This window comes from Paramisgurnus dabryanus, chromosome 1 (genome assembly GCF_030506205.2).
Source record: "Paramisgurnus dabryanus chromosome 1, PD_genome_1.1, whole genome shotgun sequence".
Lineage (NCBI taxonomy): Eukaryota > Metazoa > Chordata > Actinopteri > Cypriniformes > Cobitidae > Paramisgurnus > Paramisgurnus dabryanus.
Genome location: NC_133337.1, coordinates 40,803,765 through 40,825,062, shown reverse-complemented (window position 1 = coordinate 40,825,062; position 21,298 = coordinate 40,803,765). Strand labels below are relative to the sequence as shown.

Here is a 21,298-nt window from a genome sequence, read left to right as displayed (position 1 = left end):
GACATAAACTTTCAGATGTCACATAACTGCTAGTTGACAAAACATCCTTTTCCACTGTTTTAAGACAAGGATAAAAAGTGTCAGATGTCAGTAGAAAGTGATATTTCCTCTTCCTCTGCTCTGGAAAACAGGATTAGATTAGATTAGATCAGATTATCATATGGGATTAGATTAGAATAATCCTAAAACCTAAACTTTTGCTCTGAAGTCTAAGCGGTCAGTGTTATGAAGGAGCATTAGTTTGGGTTGCAGGGTGACCAAAGAGTTTAAATCTCTGATTATGGTTTTACCTCTGGAGGGGGACTGGAAGAACATCACCACCCTTTGAGACCCCCATGGTGAGGCATGCTGGCCAATCCCTGCCCCAGGGCACCTTCACATCACGGACAGAGGCCTGGCACCTGAGAGATGGTAAAGGTGAAGGGTGAGGGCCTCGGGCACCCCGTTAGTCTGGTCCGAACATTCAGCAGTGTTATAACAATAAAACATCTTCAATCTCCAAGTTTTATCCCTCTGTGAAAGAAATAGCCAAGATTACAACACAACATAAAAAAGAAATATGTATAAACATTTTGAACATTTATAAACATATTGTCTTTTAAACTCAATAATAAAAGTTTTTTATTTTCTTCATTTATTTCATATGTACTTTGGTGGTTATGCAAATTACGCATTATATACATTTACAGATATGTAATATGGGTCTTATGATGAATGAGCTCAGTGTTTTCAGATGAAAACACGTGGCTTAAACGATCGTGTTCTTTAAATGATTTTTCTTTTTTGCATGTTCATTTCCATTACAAAACAAATGGAAAGTGCGATTATTGTCATGAAGTTTCGATGTTTAAAGATTCTGGTATCAATCAGTACATCTGAACAGAATATTCACAGGTGCCTTCACTGCATTTATACAATTGTGCATGCAAATGGAAAACTGTTTTCAGGTCGTGTAGCAGAATGATTTTCTGTTCTTTTGGTTACAGTATTGAATGTTTATCTATGTGCAATGCGTCGTGCAAAATTAATTTCCCAACTTTTACGCATTTAATTCTTTAAAGTAATATACCAGTCTTCATATCAACCCATTCTCATGACTTGCGTAAAAACAACGCGTCTTTTGAAGAGTCGTGCAATACATACGATAATGTCCAATTTTGCGTGAATGTGATACGTCAGTCCTTCCCGTTCACTTCATACCACGCATCTTTTCGTGTCATTTTATGTATTTTTTTGTTTGTTTGTTTGTTTGTTTGTTTGTTTTAACTATTGTGATTGGACTTGAGGTTAAATTTGGGTTAGGATGTCATTTTATGTAACAGGAAGTTGTTCTAACCCCAACTTAACTGGCAATGGTAAAAAAAAATAGATGCGTGGTGTTAGGTGAACGGGAGGAACTGTCGTATCACGCAAAATTGGACTATGGTGTATGTATTTGTTGACTTTCCAAAATGTGTGCTATTTATGCGCAATTCAGGAATTTATTACCCAATTTCTGTGTATTTTCCAGTAATATATTTCCCAATGTACTTAAGGAACAAGAATGTGCAGTATTAGAATAAAGGCATGTGGAGGCAAATGCGCTGTAAATGCTTTATAATTTGTTCCCAGATCTGCGCTCTTATGTTTTCTGTGGAGAGCAGCAGGGGTCTCTGGTGATGCCAGATACTTTTGTGTTCCAGAATCTCCTGTCACTTCTGCTTTATTCGATTCCCATTGCGCATTCAATTGTGAAGCCATTACGAGGTGTTTCTTTTGGATGTATGTCTTTGAAGAGAGCTCGATTAACTGATGTGTTTTAGCCTAAGATTTTTTTTTATTATTATTCTTACAGACAGGGAATTTAGTTTAGCCATAATTTAGCCATATACACGCCAGGGTTTAGGTGCAAACGATATGAAATATATAAAATAACCAATAACAGTTTTTAGGCTGTTTGGTTCCATAAAGAACCTTCAACATCCACAGAACCTTTCTGTTGCAAAAAAAATGTATTGTTGTGGAGAAAGGTTAAAACAGGCTATAAAAACGTAAGATTGTTCTTTGAAAGACTTTTGACTGAAAGCTTCTTTGGGTAATAAAAATGGTTCTTAGTGCAAATAATGCTTTTCAACATCCTTTATTTTTAAGAGTGTGCATTTGGTCATGTATTATAACAGCTGAGAAGACAAAAATAAAAACTTTGTTGATCAAATACTAGAAGATATATAAACAGTTGAACATTTGAACTGTCGATACTATATGTGACAAGCGGCAAACTCAATCTCTCACCTACTGGTTTTATGCAGCTTGGACTGGAATAAATCCCTGGAGCTGTTCCTCTGGAAACATCACCACCAGGTTATTACACTATCACTCAGTTCAGTCTGTTGTGTATAGTAAAAAAGCAGTCTGCGGTGCTGAAAACTCAACTACAGTAAATAATGAGTAGCCTAGATAGAATAATGAGACAATGAACAGTTAAATGTGTCGAGCTGTTTGTAGAAAGCAATTAGAGGAGCGCGCAGCAGGGGCGCGGATCCATTCAAAGCTCGATTAAACTTCAAATTCTTTTGATAAATACTTGTCAACTGAATATGTTTGCTGAAGCTGATCTGTTATGAAAAGGAATAAGTAGTTACAAAAGCAAAATCCGATTTAAAAATAGTCTTTAAATAAGACATTTTTTCAGTGCATAAACCAAGATTTATTTAATTACAGATTTTAAAATTTCTGTTTACAAATAAACACAATAGTTTACTGTATAGGCTAGTTAAGATAAATAAATTGCAACAGATACAAACTATATTATTACAACTAACTATATTGTAAACAAATTGCATGTGTGCGCAAACATTTCTTAATGACGGGTTGGTCCATCTCTGTGGCCACCCGTGGGAAAACCCTGATATGCACGAGGTGTTTGTGTTTGTTTTGCCATTGAGCAGAGCAACATACAACTTGATGCATATGGTGTTTAGATCAGCACAGAGTAGGTTAAATAAAAAGGAATTGATGCATATGGACGTTTCAAGTGAAGTCACGTTTTATTTACAAATCAGTAACATTCGATTTAAATAAAATATATCTACATTTCTTATACAAAAACAGCATTCTGGAAAGCAAGTGTCATTGCATAGTGTCTGGACATCCGTTTGGGTCTAATAATGCGATTTATTATTTAGAATAAATGTACTGCAAAATTATGCAAACCCAATCAATAAAAACTGCGAAATGAATTGAAATAAACATCAATCTGTGGAGCTGCATGCGTCTCTAGAAGAAACGTGTCTAGAAATGCAGTTGCATTAGTAAATTAACTGTTAATAGAAACAACACCATGTCCATATGTGCTCACAGAGCACATAAAAGTTTAAACAAACTCTAGAATCTTTACACTTCTGTTCCCTCCCTGTTGTAAATGAGATTATTAACACTGAAATGGTTGGAGAGTGAGTTGATCAAGCCGCTGTTATTATGGGATGCGGTGTAATAGTTCAGTCTGCTGGTGTTGAGATGACTATGTTCTGATGGAGGTGCCACCTCATGTCCAGACATGCCATGCGTAAAATCCCCTAAAGGTCCAGAGCTGGCGTCTCTGCTTCTGATCCCACTGCTGTTTCCTGCCATTATTGAGTTCATGTTACCGATAAAGCTGTTAAAACAGGGGCTGTGCTCCGCGGACGGCGATGGAGAGGATTTAGGTTCGCTGGAAGTTGGAGAGTTTTGGAGACTCTGCGGGGAAGGGCTCATCAGGCTTGCGGTATCCGCCAATTTGAGCGCGTCCTCGGTTTTGACTGACAGACTGGCGCTTCCATTGTTTCCATCAGATCTTCTCTTTCTCTTTCTTCTGAAGTTTCCATTGTCGAACATTTTTTCGCAGTTGGGGTCCAGAGTCCAGTAATTTCCTTTGCCTAAAAAAAAATAAAGATTTTTGGTGAGTTCATACACAGTGTAATAAAACCTTCAAATTAAAACAAAGCATGGGAAACTAAATGTATACACAATCTAGCACATCTCATGTTTGTTGCACTTATTAAAACTAACACATAACTTTTGTAAGACTTACCAGGATCGTCCTCATCTCTCGCAACTTTCTTGAAACAATCGTTCAATGACAAATTGTGTCTAATGGAGTTTTGCCAGCCAGCTTTGCTTTTCTTGTAAAATGGAAAATTGTCAGCCACATACTGATAAATCTGACTGAGCGTCAGTTTCTTGTCCTGTGCGTTCTGGATAGCCATGGCAATGAGCGCTGAGTAGGAATAAGGTGGTCTAACCATCTTGAAAAGTTCTTGCTGGCTTGAAATGGAGAGCCACCCGAGATCCGCGCTTCCAAATCCCGTGGGAGGAGGAAGAAACTGCCGCTGGTTCGACCCAAATCCCGACTGAATGTAGGAGCCTCCGTTCGGACCCGAGAGGTATGGGGAAGAGGCAATACCCGGACCGTTCATCCACAGGTAAGGGTTGGTTCCGGGTGATGCGTACTCGCCAAGTCCATAGCCGGATGGGTGCGCAGGTGGCCTTTGCGAGTGATGATGGTGGAGGTTCTGTTGGTACATGCTGAAGTTGGTGTCGCAGTACACGGTCATGTCCAAGATGTCCTGCGCGTTATGGTGCTGAAGGGGCTGCTGATTCGTCGGCTGCTGCCCAAACGCGTTCATAATCCGTTCTCCCTCTAAAAACATGAAGTGAAGCTGGAGTACAGTGATAGGACCTGCTGGGTGTGCTCGTCACTAAAGAGTGCCTAACTGCGCGCCTGGGGAGGGTTATTTAAACTCTCCGGGAGCGCATGTAATGAATGAACAACCCCACCCACTGTCACGCGTCTCTTCGATTAACTTCATCCAATATGCATCAATTTGGCGTCAAGATCTTTTATGCGATAAGCATGTTTGAAAGGTGCCTCAAAGATGTTCGAACAATTAAATCATTATTTTACCTATGCGTTTAATTTGTTAAGACGCATTTACATTTTTGTGGGTATTTTGTTTATCCTATAAATTTTAAAAAGGGCCACATAGATAAAGTTAATATATAAAAATCCACATAAAATCACATTAGGACTCTATACGTTAAATGTATTTTACAGTTTTTGCATTCTTGCAAAGCAGCTTCACGGAAAATACATTTTAGAAAACAGTGGAGACAAAAACAATATAGGAAATAAATGATAGAAAACTGGACATTTTAAAACACAGAATATTAATGATAAAATTATAGAATAAACTGGTGACTGCATAGCAAAACAAAGTGTAATGTTCATTGGAAACTGATAGTAAAACGGATTATATGGATGAGACTGTACAGATGTGTTATATTACTCAAAATAAAATGAATCTAAAGTCTCCACCCCCCAGATCATTTAAATATTATAACAATCAGAGTAAACACAAACAGTATCACCTGAATTTACATATACTTGCAGGTTTAAAATACTTCAGTAAACTATTTAACATTAAATTACTCATTTTTATCGTTATATTAAAATTATACAGTTTGCTTCACCTTGTTATAAAGCATGCACTTATTGCTAATAAAATCAAAATAATTAAAAATTATCAATATATTTATATTATAACCCGATTTTACGCACTGAACCCTTAACTAGGAGAAAAAGGGTTTAGGTGAAAGAAAAAAGATCAGAAAAAATAAGGACGACGGCATGGTTTAAAAGGTACCCTGTTGGTCTATAAAACATGCATATTATTCGCATTTTTACTTTAAATGTATCCTTTAAATGTATTTTTACATTTGTTTGGACTATTTGGACTCAGCCCAACTGCTTGGCAATACAAATGTACAGTTAATGTCATTTAATCATATAAATGTTTATCTTAATTTAACTTTAATGAATCGTTTGCATGTTATTTCATAGTTTAATGAAGCATTTATTAAAATCACAAACAACTGGTTTTAAGCAAATAAAGTTATAAAGTTAATGTCATTGCTTTATTATAATAGTTTAACAGGCGGGCATCTCAATCTTACTAATCTTTTGTCTCCCCCTTGTGGTCAACAAAGATATATGCATCTATCAATTTAAATAAATTAACATTAACACACGCACTCATGCACACCCACAGAGATAGACAGACAGACAGACAGACAGACAGACAGACAGACAGACAGACAGACAGACAGACAGACAGACAGACAGACAGACAGACAGACAGACAGACAGACAGACAGACAGACAGTAAGACAAATAGTAAAAGTTATATAGGCCTATATACTACTACTAATATACTACTCTTACTAATCTTTTGTCTCCCCCTCGTGGTCAACAAAGAGAAATGCATCTATTGATTTAAATAAATTAACATTAACACACGCACTCATGCACACACACAGAGATAGATAGACAGACAAACAGACAGACAGACAGACACACAAATAGTAAAAGTTATATAGGCCAACTAAAATGATTATAGTTCATTATAAAATTATTATAAAATAATTATAAGACATTAATCGATTAAAGAAAATGTAATTGATTTATTATAATAGTGTAACAGGCAGGCATCTCAATCTTATTAATCTTTTATCTCCCCCTTGTGGTAAACAAAGATAAATGCATCTATCAATTTAAATTAAAATTGTTGTTAAAACAATTTTAAAATTGCTAAAAAATACAATCCAACAATAGATGGAAACAACTTAAGTGGCAGAGAAAGGGTGTGAGGAAGAAGTAGTGGATGAGGAAGAAGAGCATGAGGAAGAACATGACCCTTAAAGTAAATTTAACTGGCCTGTGTTATGCTGTGGTGTGTTGTCGAGAGGGTTTATCCTCTATTTACAGTCAATGGACAAAGTTATATGTGATGTGAATAAAGTCTTGTGCCTACTGTAACATCCTTTTCATTTGATATTTCATTCATCAGATTTTTGTAAAAGTATTTGTGTAAGTGTGTTATTACACAAAATAAACGTACTCCATATAGAGTGTAAAGATTTGCTTTTTGTGTGAAAGTGAGCATAAAATGTTTTAGCAAAAAGTCTAGAAAGTCAAAGGCACAGTCCAACCAAGTTTTGTGCTGAGTTTGAGCTAGCTACAAAAACAAAAGGTTGCCACGGAATGAAACTTTTAGTTGCTGTACCACCCAAGACCACAAGGGGACACCAATTCTCTTATGGTGATTTATAAGTACACTTGTTAACTTCATAACACACACCGAGACGATTTTTATACTCTTCTTTAACTTTTTTTCTTTTCAACAAAATAATAAATGTTGTGTTATGATTCTTTAACATGAACATCAAATTTACAGTGGCCTAAACCCATTTGTCAAATCATGTACTCTCTTGGCAAAACCTTAAACACGTTTAGGAAGGCAGACACTATTTGCAAAGCACATGCCCTTTTTTTTGCAAAACTCTATACAAGCTTTTTTTGCATTTTTGACACTGCAATACACTTGTTTTGTGGTAATAATATACTTCTTAAGGTTGCTACTGTATAAAACTTGTATTTGCTGTACCACACAAGGCCGCTAGAGGGAACAATTTGTTTTTCAATCCAGTTAGTATATATACAAATATGCTGTTTAATTTAATTTGTGGTAGTTTTGTGAATATAAAAAAAAATATATATATTATAATTAATTATATTATATGATATTATATTTAAAACCCATAAATCGAGAATGGTTTACTAACAAAGGCCACTAGTTGTCAACGATTTGCTGCATACTCATAAATCTGCAATAAATCATTGCATCATTTTAATGGTTTTGAAAAATGAAAACTACATCTTAGAGCTTCCCAATAATATATAGTTTGTCAACATTTTTGAAGATTTATAATAGGATATTAAAATTATGAATATACAATAATTACAATATGTTTTCCTATGGGGTGAGTGACATTTAACAAAATATTACTTTATTTCACCAGGATAAATCATATTGAGACTATATCTCTTTTTCAAATGATTCATGGCCAACAAAGGCAGCACTTAAAATCTATCAGCACCCCATAAAACATATTACAACACCTAACAAAGACAAAAGTTAATACAAGAAAATTACATAATAACCAAGACAGGCAGAAACCAAACAATACGACAATCTACATACAATCACAAACATAGCTAAAGGTTTCATTGACATATCATTTTAAATCATTCATAGTGATATAATAGTGCCTAACGTTAACTGTTTCTGCAAAGCAATCCAGGTTGAGGGGGCATTATAACGGAAAGCAGTTTCTCCAAATTCGGATTTCACAGCAGGTATAGTAAAAAGAATGCTGCTTTTTGACCTAAGATTATATCTATTGTTTTCTACCAAAGATAAAACTGATAAATAAGAATATAAATAGTTAAATACACCTGTTACCGATAACATGCTTTTTATATAAATCATATATAAAGATGCCATCCCTCACTGATAGTTTAGTTTCACTATAAAAGTACAACAAATATTATGACTATCTTCATCAAAACGCCATAGTAAAAACATGTAGGTATTTAAATACAATATGGGTCTCGTAAATGGAATAAGACAAGAGGAACAGGTTTATTTTAGAAACAGATAACACAGAAAATGATTTGACAAAAACTCCAATGTGATTATGTGAGAAACATGCTGAGAAGAAAGATGTCTTTAATGTCTTGTAAGCACGTTTTATACTGCAGATCAAAGTGTGAAGGATGAGTTACATTTCATTCGACTGTTTTTGCATAACTCTGTGTCTGTGTAGATGTCGTACGTTATGAGAGACCGAAGGTAAAATATGTGAATGTTTCCCTTCCTGCAGAGCAACATTCCTTATCCAGAGATACTCGTGTAAAAAAAACCTGCGTGTCATTGCAAAATTAAATGTAGCCTAATTATACATTTAGTAACACTTTATAATAACAGTACATGAATAATCATGTACTTATACCTAAATTAATAATCACTTGAATGATAAAGTACTAATCAGGAACTAATCATAACTATGTCATGAGTCATATCAATTCATGCATGAATAACAGCAACCTTAACTTCACGTTAATGCATGTGTGTGTTAGTTGATATATTAATAAACACTTTGGGTAACCCAAATCAAACAAGCTCTAGAACGTTTTTTCTCAAACTGGGGGTGCAAGATGGTGCCAGGGGGTCCCAGTTTTATGACATTTTATAAAATACATAAATTTATCATAAACTTGGTGTAATTAAACCTCAGAAAAATAAGGCTACTAACCAACAGCAGTACATTTTAATATGTTTTGTTTAATTAAAATTTGAAGTTTTAGAAAGTTTTATGTCATACATTTTCTTTTGGGGGGGGGGGCGAAGGATGCACCGTAGGGGGGGCACACAAAGAACAAAAATATCTTTACAGTCAAGCTCATCAAATTTACCGAGATGTATTTATAATCAAATAAAAAAAATTCTCGTAGTTTCTTTTGCATGATTCCATTGCTTCCATTTGTAAGATATTTTCAGTAGTAATGATGCAAAGTCGGCAACACCAAAGCTCCAAAAATATCAAAAATATTTATTAATTAAAAACAGTGCTAGGCATCAGGTAACGTTTCGAGCACGCAGGCTCTTCATCAGACAAATTAGCCCAGCTGCTCAACCACTATTTATACACAAACCACCAGGTAATGAGGTGTCACATGTTCAAACCAAATTAACAAAAACAAAAATTAATTCTTATATATAACAATGAGAAATTATAAATGACAAAATAGAATAAAGGAGAAAATAATAATGAAAATAAACGAAAACAACTGAAAATGCACAATACACAAAACAAACAGATACCAAGTATTGCGTAAATCACAGCTGATAACCACAAAAATGTCAAAAGTATAAAAACTTGTATACATTAAAGAAAAGGACGAATATCAAATTCTTCATTTAAACCTTTTGGTGACAATGTGTTTAATGTGTAAATCCAGTACAGCTCTCGCTGTAAAAGTAATTTATTAATGTCACCACCACGGCGTGGATATTTAACTTGCTCAATGCCAATGTACTGCAGAGTGGAAACAGAGTGTCTCAAATCAGCAAAATGCTGTGCAACCGGACTTTTTGGATCGCGATGTCTAATAGCACATCGATGTTCAGAGATACGAGTTTTTAAAGGTCTGCTGGTTTTTCCAATGTAACACAACCCACAAGGGCAACGCAAAAGGTAAATGACGTTAGCCGTCTTACAAGAGATAGTGCCTCTGATCTTAAATATGTTAGAACTCAGCTATCTGTGGAATATTCTGATAAAGAACAACTTGATTCAGCGCTACTTGAATGCAATCTACGCATTGCGGAATTGAAAAAGGAGATCATCGCTTCTAAGAAGAGCAAGTTTAACAGAGATGCTGTAGATTATGCTAACGATCGGGTGTATCAGTGGAGATCACATCTCAAATCTCATTCATCGACACAATCCACCTTTCGTGGTGCTCGGAAATCCTTACGATATGAAGAAAAGAGATACTCCTCTGCACAATCATCCTCTTCATTAGATCGGGACTCCGATTCAAGCAATCTGTCCCTATCTCAACGTTTTTTAGAAGACGGACGCCAATCTCACACCTCTCGCAACACAAGAAAAAATGCAGGAGGAGTAAAAAGAACTCCCGCAAGATCTCTATATGTGACACGAAGAACGACACAGAAGTGATCAATGTCATCAATCTATCGAGTAAAGTGATCTCTGAAGATTGTTTAACGATCCTAAATAAAGGACTTTCGTTTTCACCGACAACACACTGTAATGAATTTGACACTTACATTGATTTGCATAAATTCTTTCGTAATTTGAGACTTAAATAATTTTTTAATGGGCGACAGAACGGCTCACTACAGACTCATTCGATGGCTTCAGAAGTGTCCGTGTCGGACACTACATCCGCAGCACGGGACAATGATGGTGATTCTTCTAAAGTGGAATACAGTGCACAACATCGGTCTGATTTTAGAGGTAAATCTACATTTGTTCCTTTCAAAAACAGAAATGCTTCATTGGACACTTATTGTAGGCTTGTAGAAAACGATGTTGGGTCCATTTTTAAATCTAAACGGCAGTACAAACTTGCACACAATTTGACGGAGTCACAATTATCTGCATTGGAATCACTCAAAAATGACTCGTCTATAGTTATACAAAATGCTGATAAAGGTGGAGCTGTGGTCATTTTGGATCGACAAAGCTACGAAAGTGAAATTCATAGACAATTGTCTAATACAGCTTTTTATAAAAAGTTGAATACGAATCCATTGGCCCAGTATAAAGTAGCTGTACATGACACTTTAAAACATTTCGTTGATTCAGGTTTACTGACCAAACATGAATATGAATATATGGTTGTTGAGCATCCGATCACACCTGTATTATATACTCTGCCTAAAATTCATAAACCTTATAAGGACATTCCTTCTGGCAGACCCATAGTGGCAGCTATAGGGTCACTTACAGAAAAAATTTCGTCTTTCGTTGATTTTCATTTACAACCTTTGGTAACTTCTTTACCCTCTTACATTAGAGACACTATGGACTTTATTCAACTGATTAAGAATGTGACGTTACCTGAGTGTCCTGTACTTTTAGTCACAATGGATGTCGAATCACTTTACACCAATGTTCCTTTTCTGGGAGGGCTAGAGGCTATTAATTTTTTTCTGGATCAACGTCCTAGTCAAGTTCCTAGTACTGCATTTTTGATTGAGTTGGCCAAATTGGTACTCTCATATAATTATTTCCTGTTTGGGTCAGATTACTACTTGCAGATTTCAGGGGTAAGCATGGGGTCTAAGATGGCTCCTAGTTTTGCATCTTTATTCTGTGGGTTATTTGAACATCAGTTTGTTTTTAAGCCTGAGATCAATGACTTTTTTAAACATATTGTCTTATGGAAGAGATACATCGATGATGTTTTCATGATATGGAGTGGTACTGAACCTGAACTATTACTATTTCATAGTTGGGTCAATGATAACTGCTATGCATTAAAATTCACAATGGAATTTCATCATGAGAAAATGAATTTTTTGGATGTACTTGTTCTTAACACTGCATTGGGCATTGAAACCACCCTGTATCGAAAACCTACTGACCGTAACACTATATTACATGGACAATCCTATCACCCTATATCTTTAAAACGGTCGTTACCTATTTCCCAATTGAGTCGGGTCCGCCGCATTTGCAGTAGTGATGACGATTTTCGACAACAATCTCTAATTTTATCAGAGAGATTTAGACAAAGATCTTACAATGAAGAGTGGATTCAGTCTGCGGTCACTCGTTTTAAAGATGTTTCACAACATGAGAGTCTTGTTAAGAACACTAAAATAGTCGACCGGCGTTTGAATTGTTATATCCAATATTCGCCCGTCTCTATGAGCATTCAAAAGGTTTTATTGAAACATTGGCATATTTTGGAAAGTGATCCTAATCTTAAGAAATGCTTTGAAAAACCTCCCCGTGTAGTGTATAAGAAAACACCCAATCTCCGAAATATCTTGGTTAGAGCTGATTTGAAACCACCGAGTCATTTCTTAAATAAAATACCTGATGGAAATTACAGATGTGGCAATTGCCAACAGTGCAATTTCACATACAAGACTTTGACTTTCACACACCCTCACACGGGAAAAATATTTAAGATCAGAGGCACTATCTCTTGTAAGACGGCTAACGTCATTTACCTTTTGCGTTGCCCTTGTGGGTTGTGTTACATTGGAAAAACCAGCAGACCTTTAAAAACTCGTATCTCTGAACATCGATGTGCTATTAGACATCGCGATCCAAAAAGTCCGGTTGCACAGCATTTTGCTGATTTGAGACACTCTGTTTCCACTCTGCAGTACATTGGCATTGAGCAAGTTAAATATCCACGCCGTGGTGGTGACATTAATAAATTACTTGTACAGCGAGAGCTGTACTGGATTTACACATTAAACACATTGTCACCAAAAGGTTTAAATGAAGAATTTGATATTCGTCCTTTTCTTTAATGTATACAAGTTTTTATACTTTTGACATTTTTGTGGTTATCAGCTGTGATTTACGCAATACTTGGTATCTGTTTGTTTTGTGTATTGTGCATTTTCAGTTGTTTTCGTTTATTTTCATTATTATTTTCTCCTTTATTCTATTTTGTCATTTATAATTTCTCATTGTTATATATAAGAATTAATTTTTGTTTTTGTTAATTTGGTTTGAACATGTGACACCTCATTACCTGGTGGTTTGTGTATAAATAGTGGTTGAGCAGCTGGGCTAATTTGTCTGATGAAGAGCCTGCGTGCTCGAAACGTTACCTGATGCCTAGCACTGTTTTTAATTAATAAATATTTTTGATATTTTTGGAGCTTTGGTGTTGCCGACTTTGCATCATTACTACTACGCTTTTTTTGTCGAGCACCCTATTTAAATTGATGTGCGTGCCTTAGCCTGCTTTTTTAAGATATTTTCAGTAAAATATCCAAAGACCACTAGTCCAGTGTCTGTCGGGCCACTCGCTTGTTTATGGTAAGTTTGTTAATCTTAACACTTAAGTCTGTGATGCGTTTTGAACATTACATGAAACCTTACATAATGAAATAAAACGATGTCATCAAACGCAACATTTATAAAACTTGATTACTTTAACTCATGTGTTAACATGATTTCTGGTTCCCGTCTGATTGATGGAGTGGTTCAAAGTTAACAACAAATCCCATCATTCCACACCCGAGCGTCATTAATTTACGTCATTGTTATTGTTTTGATTGTGCGCCCTCTAGTGGCGCGGATTATACAAATTGCATCTTTCAAGGAATAGATCACCAAAAATTTTTAATTCTGTCATAATTTACTCAAGTTGTTACAGACCTGTATACATTTCTTTTTTCGGCTAAACATAAAGGAAGATATTTTGGGCAATTTTTTCCTATTGAAGTCATTGGTGCTCCTGTTCTATGCTTTCTTACATTTTATGATTAATTGATATACATTTCTTACATACTGTTCCTTTAAGTATTAGTACATGTTTATTCAGTTCTGTTGTATGATTCTGATATTAAGGCTTTATTTTTTCCACTCTTCTTAAATTCAGCTCGACGTTGCTTGGAAGACCTTGATGAACCAGCTCCTGTTTAATCTGAAAATCAAGCAAAGAGTTAGCATTTTCTTCAGCAACAGATATAAAGGGCATACACGCCCAAGTGCATTTCACATGAAAAAATGTGCGTCATTGTGAGTATGACTTACTTTCTCCATAACGTACGCAATGTTTTCAATCTCTGCTAGATCTGAATATGAGATAACTCTCATCTGAAGTCCAATGACAGTTTCTAAAGAATGAAAATGAAAGATATAAGAACACGTTAGATTTAATCAGATATATTTGACATGCTCATTGCTGTTACACAACATTTGGAAAGAAGGAAGTCCTTTTGTAACTTGATACATGTGTGTGTTTCAATGCATATATAATAGCATACACAAACCTTGATTTTTACAGTTTACAAATATGTAGGCCTACCTCTGTTTTGATCTGCTTTACCGTCCACCCTAAAGACCCAACGACCAGGAACGTTTACATTACTGGAGTACTTGAGATTTGAAATGGAGCTCCCATTGTTTGACTCAGGAATGAGAAAATAATGTGTAGAGTTTATTGTGTCATAACCTCCCTTTACAAACAAACACAAAAAAGAAGGAAAAGATTTAATAGATTATATTATCATTCATAAAATAGTTTGTGTATAGTGTACAAGACTGGTAACACTTTATTTCGATAGTCCACTTTCGGCATGTTATTTAGACTATAGACACGAGGAACGCGTGACGCAAATGTCATCATCAGAACAGTTCACGTGTACTGCACATACAGGCGTATGCAGGGCAGGAGAGGTATTGCAATTTGTTGCAATGTGACTGGTGTCTAGATCTCATGTCCAAATCTTTTTAAGCAAAAGTTCAAATAGCAATCTTTTGCATCTTTACCAATCGACTGCAGATTTAAACATTATAGATATATATTATCCTAAAACTATACTTTGTGACCAAGAAACGGTAATATTAAGAAATGGCTGGGATTCAGATGATCATAACCTTAGTTTAATAATGTTTTCATTTTTTTGAGCTCCAGGAATTTTCTATCAATCCGGTGGCCTAAATATCCATCACAGCCTTGATAATATAGAGCTATATCACAATCCTACTTAAGCGATATTGCTTAAGTAAAGCATGTTGAATTACCTCTGTGTATGAAACCAACCCATTCTCACCAAAAAGCGTACAAATGACACGCAGTGTGATTATCGTGCAATAGATACGCCAAATTCAGATTTTGCGTGCATATGATACGCCAGTCCTTCCCATTCACTTATATGGCGAATCGTTTCGTGACGTTTTATTTATTGTTTTCTCATTTGTTTTCTGTTTTTTTTACCATTTTCGCTTGGGTTTAGGGTTAGAACAACTTTTTGTTATATAAAAATGACATCCTAACCCAAACCCCAACTCTAACCCCAACTCCAAGCGACCATGGCTTAAATATAGATAAAAACTTAGAGAAACCTGTATATTAAATAACCTGCTTAAACAAATGTGAAATCTAACCCTAAACCCAAGCAAAATGGTTTAAAAAACAGAAAACAAATGAGAAAACAATAAATAAAACGTCACGAAACGATTCGCCATATAAGTGAATGGGAAGGACTGGCGTATCATATGCACGCAAAATCGGAATCAAATGCCTTATCTATCATTAGACTGTAGACTGATTAGTAGACTAACCCTACCCCTAACAATCTACTAATAATGAGCTGACATGTAGTTGCAAAGTTACTAAGGGAGTGTGCACTAGTGATGCGCGGGTCAGCATTTTTTCCCAACCTGCAGTCCCGCTTTTATAAAATCCGTGACGTGAGGCCAAAGGTTTGGGGATATCAAGCTACGTTGCGCAAGTTATGTTGCCACGTAGGCAAACTATATTTTATAAAATATTCTCAAATATTTAATATATGCAGGGAATTAGATGCAACATACATGTTTTTTTATTTAGTTTTTAATGACCGGCCCCAACCCACCCCGCAATAAAGTTATAATTTCTTTGCCCGCCCCAACCCGACCTGCAGGTTACTCGCGGGGCCTGCGGGTTACGAGATAACCCGCGCATCACTAGTGTGCACACAGAAGCTTTTAAGCCTGCAGCCGGCATATGTTTTAAATTGTTTCCAATAAAAGCTCTGTGTTTTTCAAAAAAGCCAGCGCTGGAAAAAAAACGCAGAGCGATGTCATTCAGAATGAAAAATACAAATAAAATTCCAGCTGCTGAGAGTTTAAAAATATTCGACTGTCCAATCATAGTGGAGGAGGGGCGGGACAAATATCACAACAACCAACCGGAGCATCGTACAACGACTGATAAACAAAGCAGAAGAATCACAGCTGAAATAAAGCTTCCGCCAAGGGTGTTTTAAGTCACGTTAAAAAAGCTGTGGTGTGCACGCCCCCTTATACTTAGTAGTGTAAAGTGAACTGTCGAAACAAATTGCAACCTGATTTTATTTCAGTTTGTTTACCTGCACTAAATTTGGTGACACAGCAATGTCACCATAATTTATCAGAAGAAAAGACAAATTGCCGTCTGAAATTAAAACCACTTGAAAGGAGGTTTCCTGAAAAGGTGAGCAAAGTTCCTTGTCAGTAAGATTCCAGAAATCACATCACTTGACACAGTCTGTGATCTTGGATCTGTGTCTGTCATCCATCAGATAAAACAAACAACTCACCGTGCCTGTGTGATAAAAGTATGCCACTTTATCCCATGTTACAACGAAGACGCAAGTGGCAGTAAAGCTCAGATCAGGGAAATACTGGTTTATGTCTTGAGTAGCTTGTGTCAGGACACTTCCAGTTGTGTACTCTTGATATGAGATGTTACCGTTTTGACTGATGTCAATGTCTGTCCAGAGAGCGGCAATGACATCTTCACTTCCATTGCTGGGCAGGGAATTAGGAATGAACACCGATGAAGGGTTGTTGAATGTAAGATGCCCATTACTATTGATCTGCATTAAGTAATACGAGATACCAGTGAAAAGTCAACAAATAAAAAAGACAATATTCACAAAAAATGAATTCTTACGTATATCTGGTGGTACATGCGGCCAAAGAAAACAAATGGACTCAACAGGCCAACATAAGTTGAGTTTTCGTCTTCAATACCAATATTATTAACGTCTCCTGCATCTGAGCCAAATGGATAGAAAATCCCTGGGGCACAAAAATGTTAAAACATTATTCAATGATAATCTGAATCATTTATGCATAAATGGAGCAGTTCATGGTTCATTTACACTGTGTAGGTTGTTTTGTTTTGTTGCATGTACAAGAGGTTAAACTGGTTTTAGTTCAGATGTCTATTTTTACCTGTCTGGCCTGTTGTCAGACTATCTGTTAAAGAAGAAGAGAGATTTCCATGTATATTTTAATACAATGCCAAATGATTACTGAATGGTATTTAAACAGATAATAAATACAGACTCACTCATTGACAGGATTGATATTAACATAAGAATAATTTTCATGATGACTTCTGTTGTTAGACACCACCAAAGTAAAAGACAAAATATTCGGGCTCCTTATCCTGTAATTAATGACAATGGTTACATTAAAATTTAATTAGGAGATCACTCCATGACTTTAACTCGTTCCCCGTCAATGATGAGTTTTCCTGGCAATCCATATTTCCGCTATTATCCTCCACGTGGCGCTCTTACTCAACTTATAAAACACTGAAGAATCCACTGATCCAAAAACAGTAAAAACTCTATGTATGTTTTGATCATCGCCCTGAATTTGACAAAAGTCCTTCACCAAAATGCAATTATTTCAGCTTTTTGCTCAAAATTTGATATTTTTTAAGAAATCTACTCATTCAAGAAAGAAAAAAATGGATAGGATGAAAGTTTTTTTTTAAAGCAGAGGGTCTGTTCTTTCATTTGATATATTGTATGTTTATATATTTAAAGAAGAACATTTTCCGGAAGGCATTAAACTTTTGTGAAAATAATAAAAAATGCTGCCATGGGCTGGCAACTTTTTTTTAAACACTGGAGGGGAAAGAGTTAATAATCTTTTCTAGATGTTTGAGACCAGTTCAGGCAAGTGTCTGTTGAATTTCAACAAAAGCAAACCTCTGGAGTGACGAAGTCACCCAACAGCAAACGACTGTCGAAATCGAAATTTTCCTAAAATACATTTAAAAACACTGGGTCTCATTCACTAAGTATGCGTACGCACATATTTATTCGTGAAATGTGCGTACAGACATTTTACTTAACAATTCATGAATTAACAAAAACTTTCATACTTAAATTTCTTCTGAATGTTTGCAAAAACGTTTATAACGTATATATTGTATATGTATTTTTTCCTTGTTCAAGTATAAAAGTTTTTGTTGAATTATAATTTGTTCGTTAAACCGCCCGTACACACATTTCATGAACAAATTTGTGCATTCGCATGCTTAGTGAATGAGACCCACTGTTTTCTCAGCAGTATTGAAGAATGGAAAACACTGCATCTTTTTTGTTATTTTGACCATGTTTTCCCCATTTCAATTTTCGGCAAATAAATGCATAAAAGAAACGAAACAACAGAATGAAACAAAATTATTATTTCACTTAAACACATCTATAAATAGTAAATCTACTAAATCCATTGAAATACACGATCTGTTAAAAGTTTGGGGTCACTTACTGATTCTTTATTAATATTTACCACTGGGCTGTTGAATGCTTTATTCTGATTGGTTGAGAAATGTTCAAATCTATCCTGGAATCTTACTGGCTGATTTTTACTCAAAGTCATGCATATTTCAAAAACATTAAAAAAATCTTTTAAAACATTTAAACCTTAGATTCAAATATTTTTAAGATTCTGAGAAACATTTCAGTCTAATTACCCTAAACTTTTGAAAAGTACACTTTAAAAAAATACTGTAATTTCCAGCTGGTTGCCTGTAACTTACTGTAGAAGATAAAGAAATCAAAAATGTTTTATGTTCATTTAACTTTGAAGAAACTGTTGCCAGTAAATAACATCTACAAATGTAAAATCTACAGTAAGTTACTGGCAACCAGCTGCCAGTAATACTGTAATTTCTACAGAATTGTTTTACAGTGTGATGTATATGCATTGTACTAGCCTATAGCTATGTGATGCTGTTTATTTAATTACATTGGTAAGAATAAATGATTCAAGAGGTTGTAAATTGATCGTACCTCAGACAGCTTCTTCGACCAAGTGTTTCAGCTGCTGGAAGTGAAATTCAAAACATAACCACATAATCTGAGACTTATTTTATTTGTTTTATAACAATGGAGGGAGGGACACCAAACCTGGAGAACGAACCAGAAACTTGCAGGTATTTGCAGCAGTATTATACTCAATAACTTTTGTGAGTTTAAAGAAATATCTGTCCAAACAAAAATGATCTGTTGACAGCATCTGTGGATGTCAGCTACTCATACTTCAATTTGATAAAAAAAATGACAGATGCACAATGTAAGTCATTGCAACAAGTTCATGATAGTAACTTCCATGTGGCTCCTTAAAATTTTAAAGCTCAAAATTTCTACCACAAATATTCTGTTTTCTAATTTTATATGGCAAGGAGATTTTGTAAATAAATAAATGATGAACGATAATGATAAGTTTTCTTTTTTTTTGGAGTCTAATTTAACCTTTTCATATGAGCAATTAAACACAAAATGCAAAGAAATTAACTTCTTTATCCATTTCTTCAGCTATAATTCTTTTAAAGCAATTTAAAAGGGGAAAAGGGCAGGGCTTCTTATAGACTTTATTAAATGTAATCATTGGTAGTGTTAGTGCATCATTATTTTGCTTCCAAGAAGAAATAATAACAAAATAGTGATCAACAACATTTTACAATTATGCCTTATGATTTAAACATGAATCTTTCGACAAGAATAGTTGTCAGGGTGTTTTTTAAGTTAATTGTTAGGATAAATGTGCTTCAGATGTTATCTGGTTTAAATTGTGTGTGTTATGTATGTACTGTATATATGAAACAGAAAGTTGAGAGCACAAATGTTCCTCATCCTGTTGAGCAACATAAATTTTCTCTTTATTATATTGACAACAGCAAGACTATCATGGTCTAAGAGGCTTACATTGTTTTTAAGGCTTGGTCTTCTGGAACTTGCATGCAGTCATTCGCAAATCACACAGAATGACCAACTCATCTGTCAGCTGAAACACAAGTTGATTGACAGATTAACACTTCTTGCATTTGACATATTTCTGTTACTGTTTATTGGCAGCGTCTTTTGCATGAATAGTCCTAGTGAATGTGACATACTTTCTCCAAAGTCTAACAATGAAGTGACTTTCATTTGAAGTCCTAACACATTTCCAAAGATATTTTTGAAAGTCATGTATTTATTTTTATGTGTGTGTATGTTCAGGGGTGCACTTAACTTTTTTTGCCCTGGTTCTCAAAGAAGCACCTGAAGATGTTTCTTGGTACTCACACTATTCATGCTATCATCATCACTAATCTCCTGACTACCCTCTTCACAATATCTCTTTGGTTTAAACACGGTAGACGTTGATTCACATAAAATAAAATATGCCTGGTTATTGTTTTTCACCCATGCAACCTTATAAATAACTACTAACCTAACTCATATACATTTATAATATTGTCAAGACAAGTAAATGGTCAGTAATAAAAAATAATCAAATTATAACCAGCACAAATAAATATAATACAACAAACATACAAATGAAATAAACAGTGCAGTTCATGTTTTCAGGTTGGTTAGTAGTTTTCAGGTACTGTACAGTACAGAAACTAAATAAAGTAATCAAGTAATACTGCATACTAGTCTTTACTGTGTGAACTGGATTAATCCTTATTGAAGTTACAAATGTCATTCAGTCAAGACAGGGAAATTATGATTTTCTTTGTCTGTGGTTTGACAATCTGTTGATTTTCCAAATGCCAGTGAAAGAATGTTATTTATGGATACACTGTGTTTGACTTTTAAAAATTATTGCCCAGATGAGTTTTATTTTGAGGGGATTTTAATTCTATGGAGATCAATATGAATAGAAATCATATTGAGCCTTATTCGGATTCATGTAATCGGCTTTCCCATATTATAAAAAATTTAAGCTGTGTGATATCTGGAGATGTTAAAATGGTGATGTGAGGCAATACACCTGGGTCCACACATGTGATTATGCTTCTGTCTTTAATGTTTCATTCATGCTTTGTGCTCGGAAGAAGGCCCTTTATTGTGAGATCCTGCTGATATTTGTAAAAGAGCAGTTGCTTTTTACCAAAATC

The 21,298-nt window shown here is 35.1% G+C and overlaps 2 protein-coding genes across 2 annotated transcripts; both read right to left on the bottom strand.

Annotated features, from left to right (window-relative positions):
• Nucleotides 1–3,372: 3,372 nt before the first annotated feature.
• On the bottom strand, nucleotides 3,373–4,667 carry foxi1 (forkhead box i1). The gene is made up of 2 exons (XM_065260643.1): nucleotides 4,049–4,667; nucleotides 3,373–3,893 (listed from the first exon to the last, which is right to left on the bottom strand). The coding sequence occupies exons 1-2, from the start codon at nucleotides 4,665–4,667 to the stop codon at nucleotides 3,373–3,375; spliced, it is 1,140 nt and encodes a 379-aa protein (XP_065116715.1).
• An 8,721-nt stretch (nucleotides 4,668–13,388) lies between these two features.
• Nucleotides 13,389–19,243, bottom strand: LOC135743089 (sushi, nidogen and EGF-like domain-containing protein 1). The gene is made up of 9 exons (XM_065260628.2): nucleotides 19,203–19,243; nucleotides 17,465–17,563; nucleotides 17,347–17,370; nucleotides 17,063–17,190; nucleotides 16,707–16,985; nucleotides 16,497–16,592; nucleotides 14,450–14,600; nucleotides 14,176–14,258; nucleotides 13,389–14,065 (listed from the first exon to the last, which is right to left on the bottom strand). The coding sequence occupies exons 2-9, from the start codon at nucleotides 17,502–17,504 to the stop codon at nucleotides 13,985–13,987; spliced, it is 882 nt and encodes a 293-aa protein (XP_065116700.1). The 5' UTR covers nucleotides 17,505–17,563; nucleotides 19,203–19,243; the 3' UTR covers nucleotides 13,389–13,984.
• Between the last annotated feature and the right edge of the window lie 2,055 nt (nucleotides 19,244–21,298).

Coding starts and splice junctions, on each gene's coding strand:
- foxi1 (XM_065260643.1), bottom strand. CDS start 4,667: ATGTTTTTAGAGGGAGAACGGATTATGAACGCGTTTGGGCAGCAGCCG. Junction 3,894..4,048: donor GAGAGATGAGGACGATCCTG/GTAAGTCTTACA, acceptor ATTTTTTTTTAG/GCAAAGGAAATTACTGGACT.
- LOC135743089 (XM_065260628.2), bottom strand. CDS start 17,504: ATGAAAATTATTCTTATGTTAATATCAATCCTGTCAATGA. Junction 17,191..17,346: donor TCTGACAACAGGCCAGACAG/GTAAAAATAGAC, acceptor TTTGTGCCCCAG/GGATTTTCTATCCATTTGGC. Junction 16,593..16,706: donor ACTTTTATCACACAGGCACG/GTGAGTTGTTTG, acceptor TCACCTTTTCAG/GAAACCTCCTTTCAAGTGGT.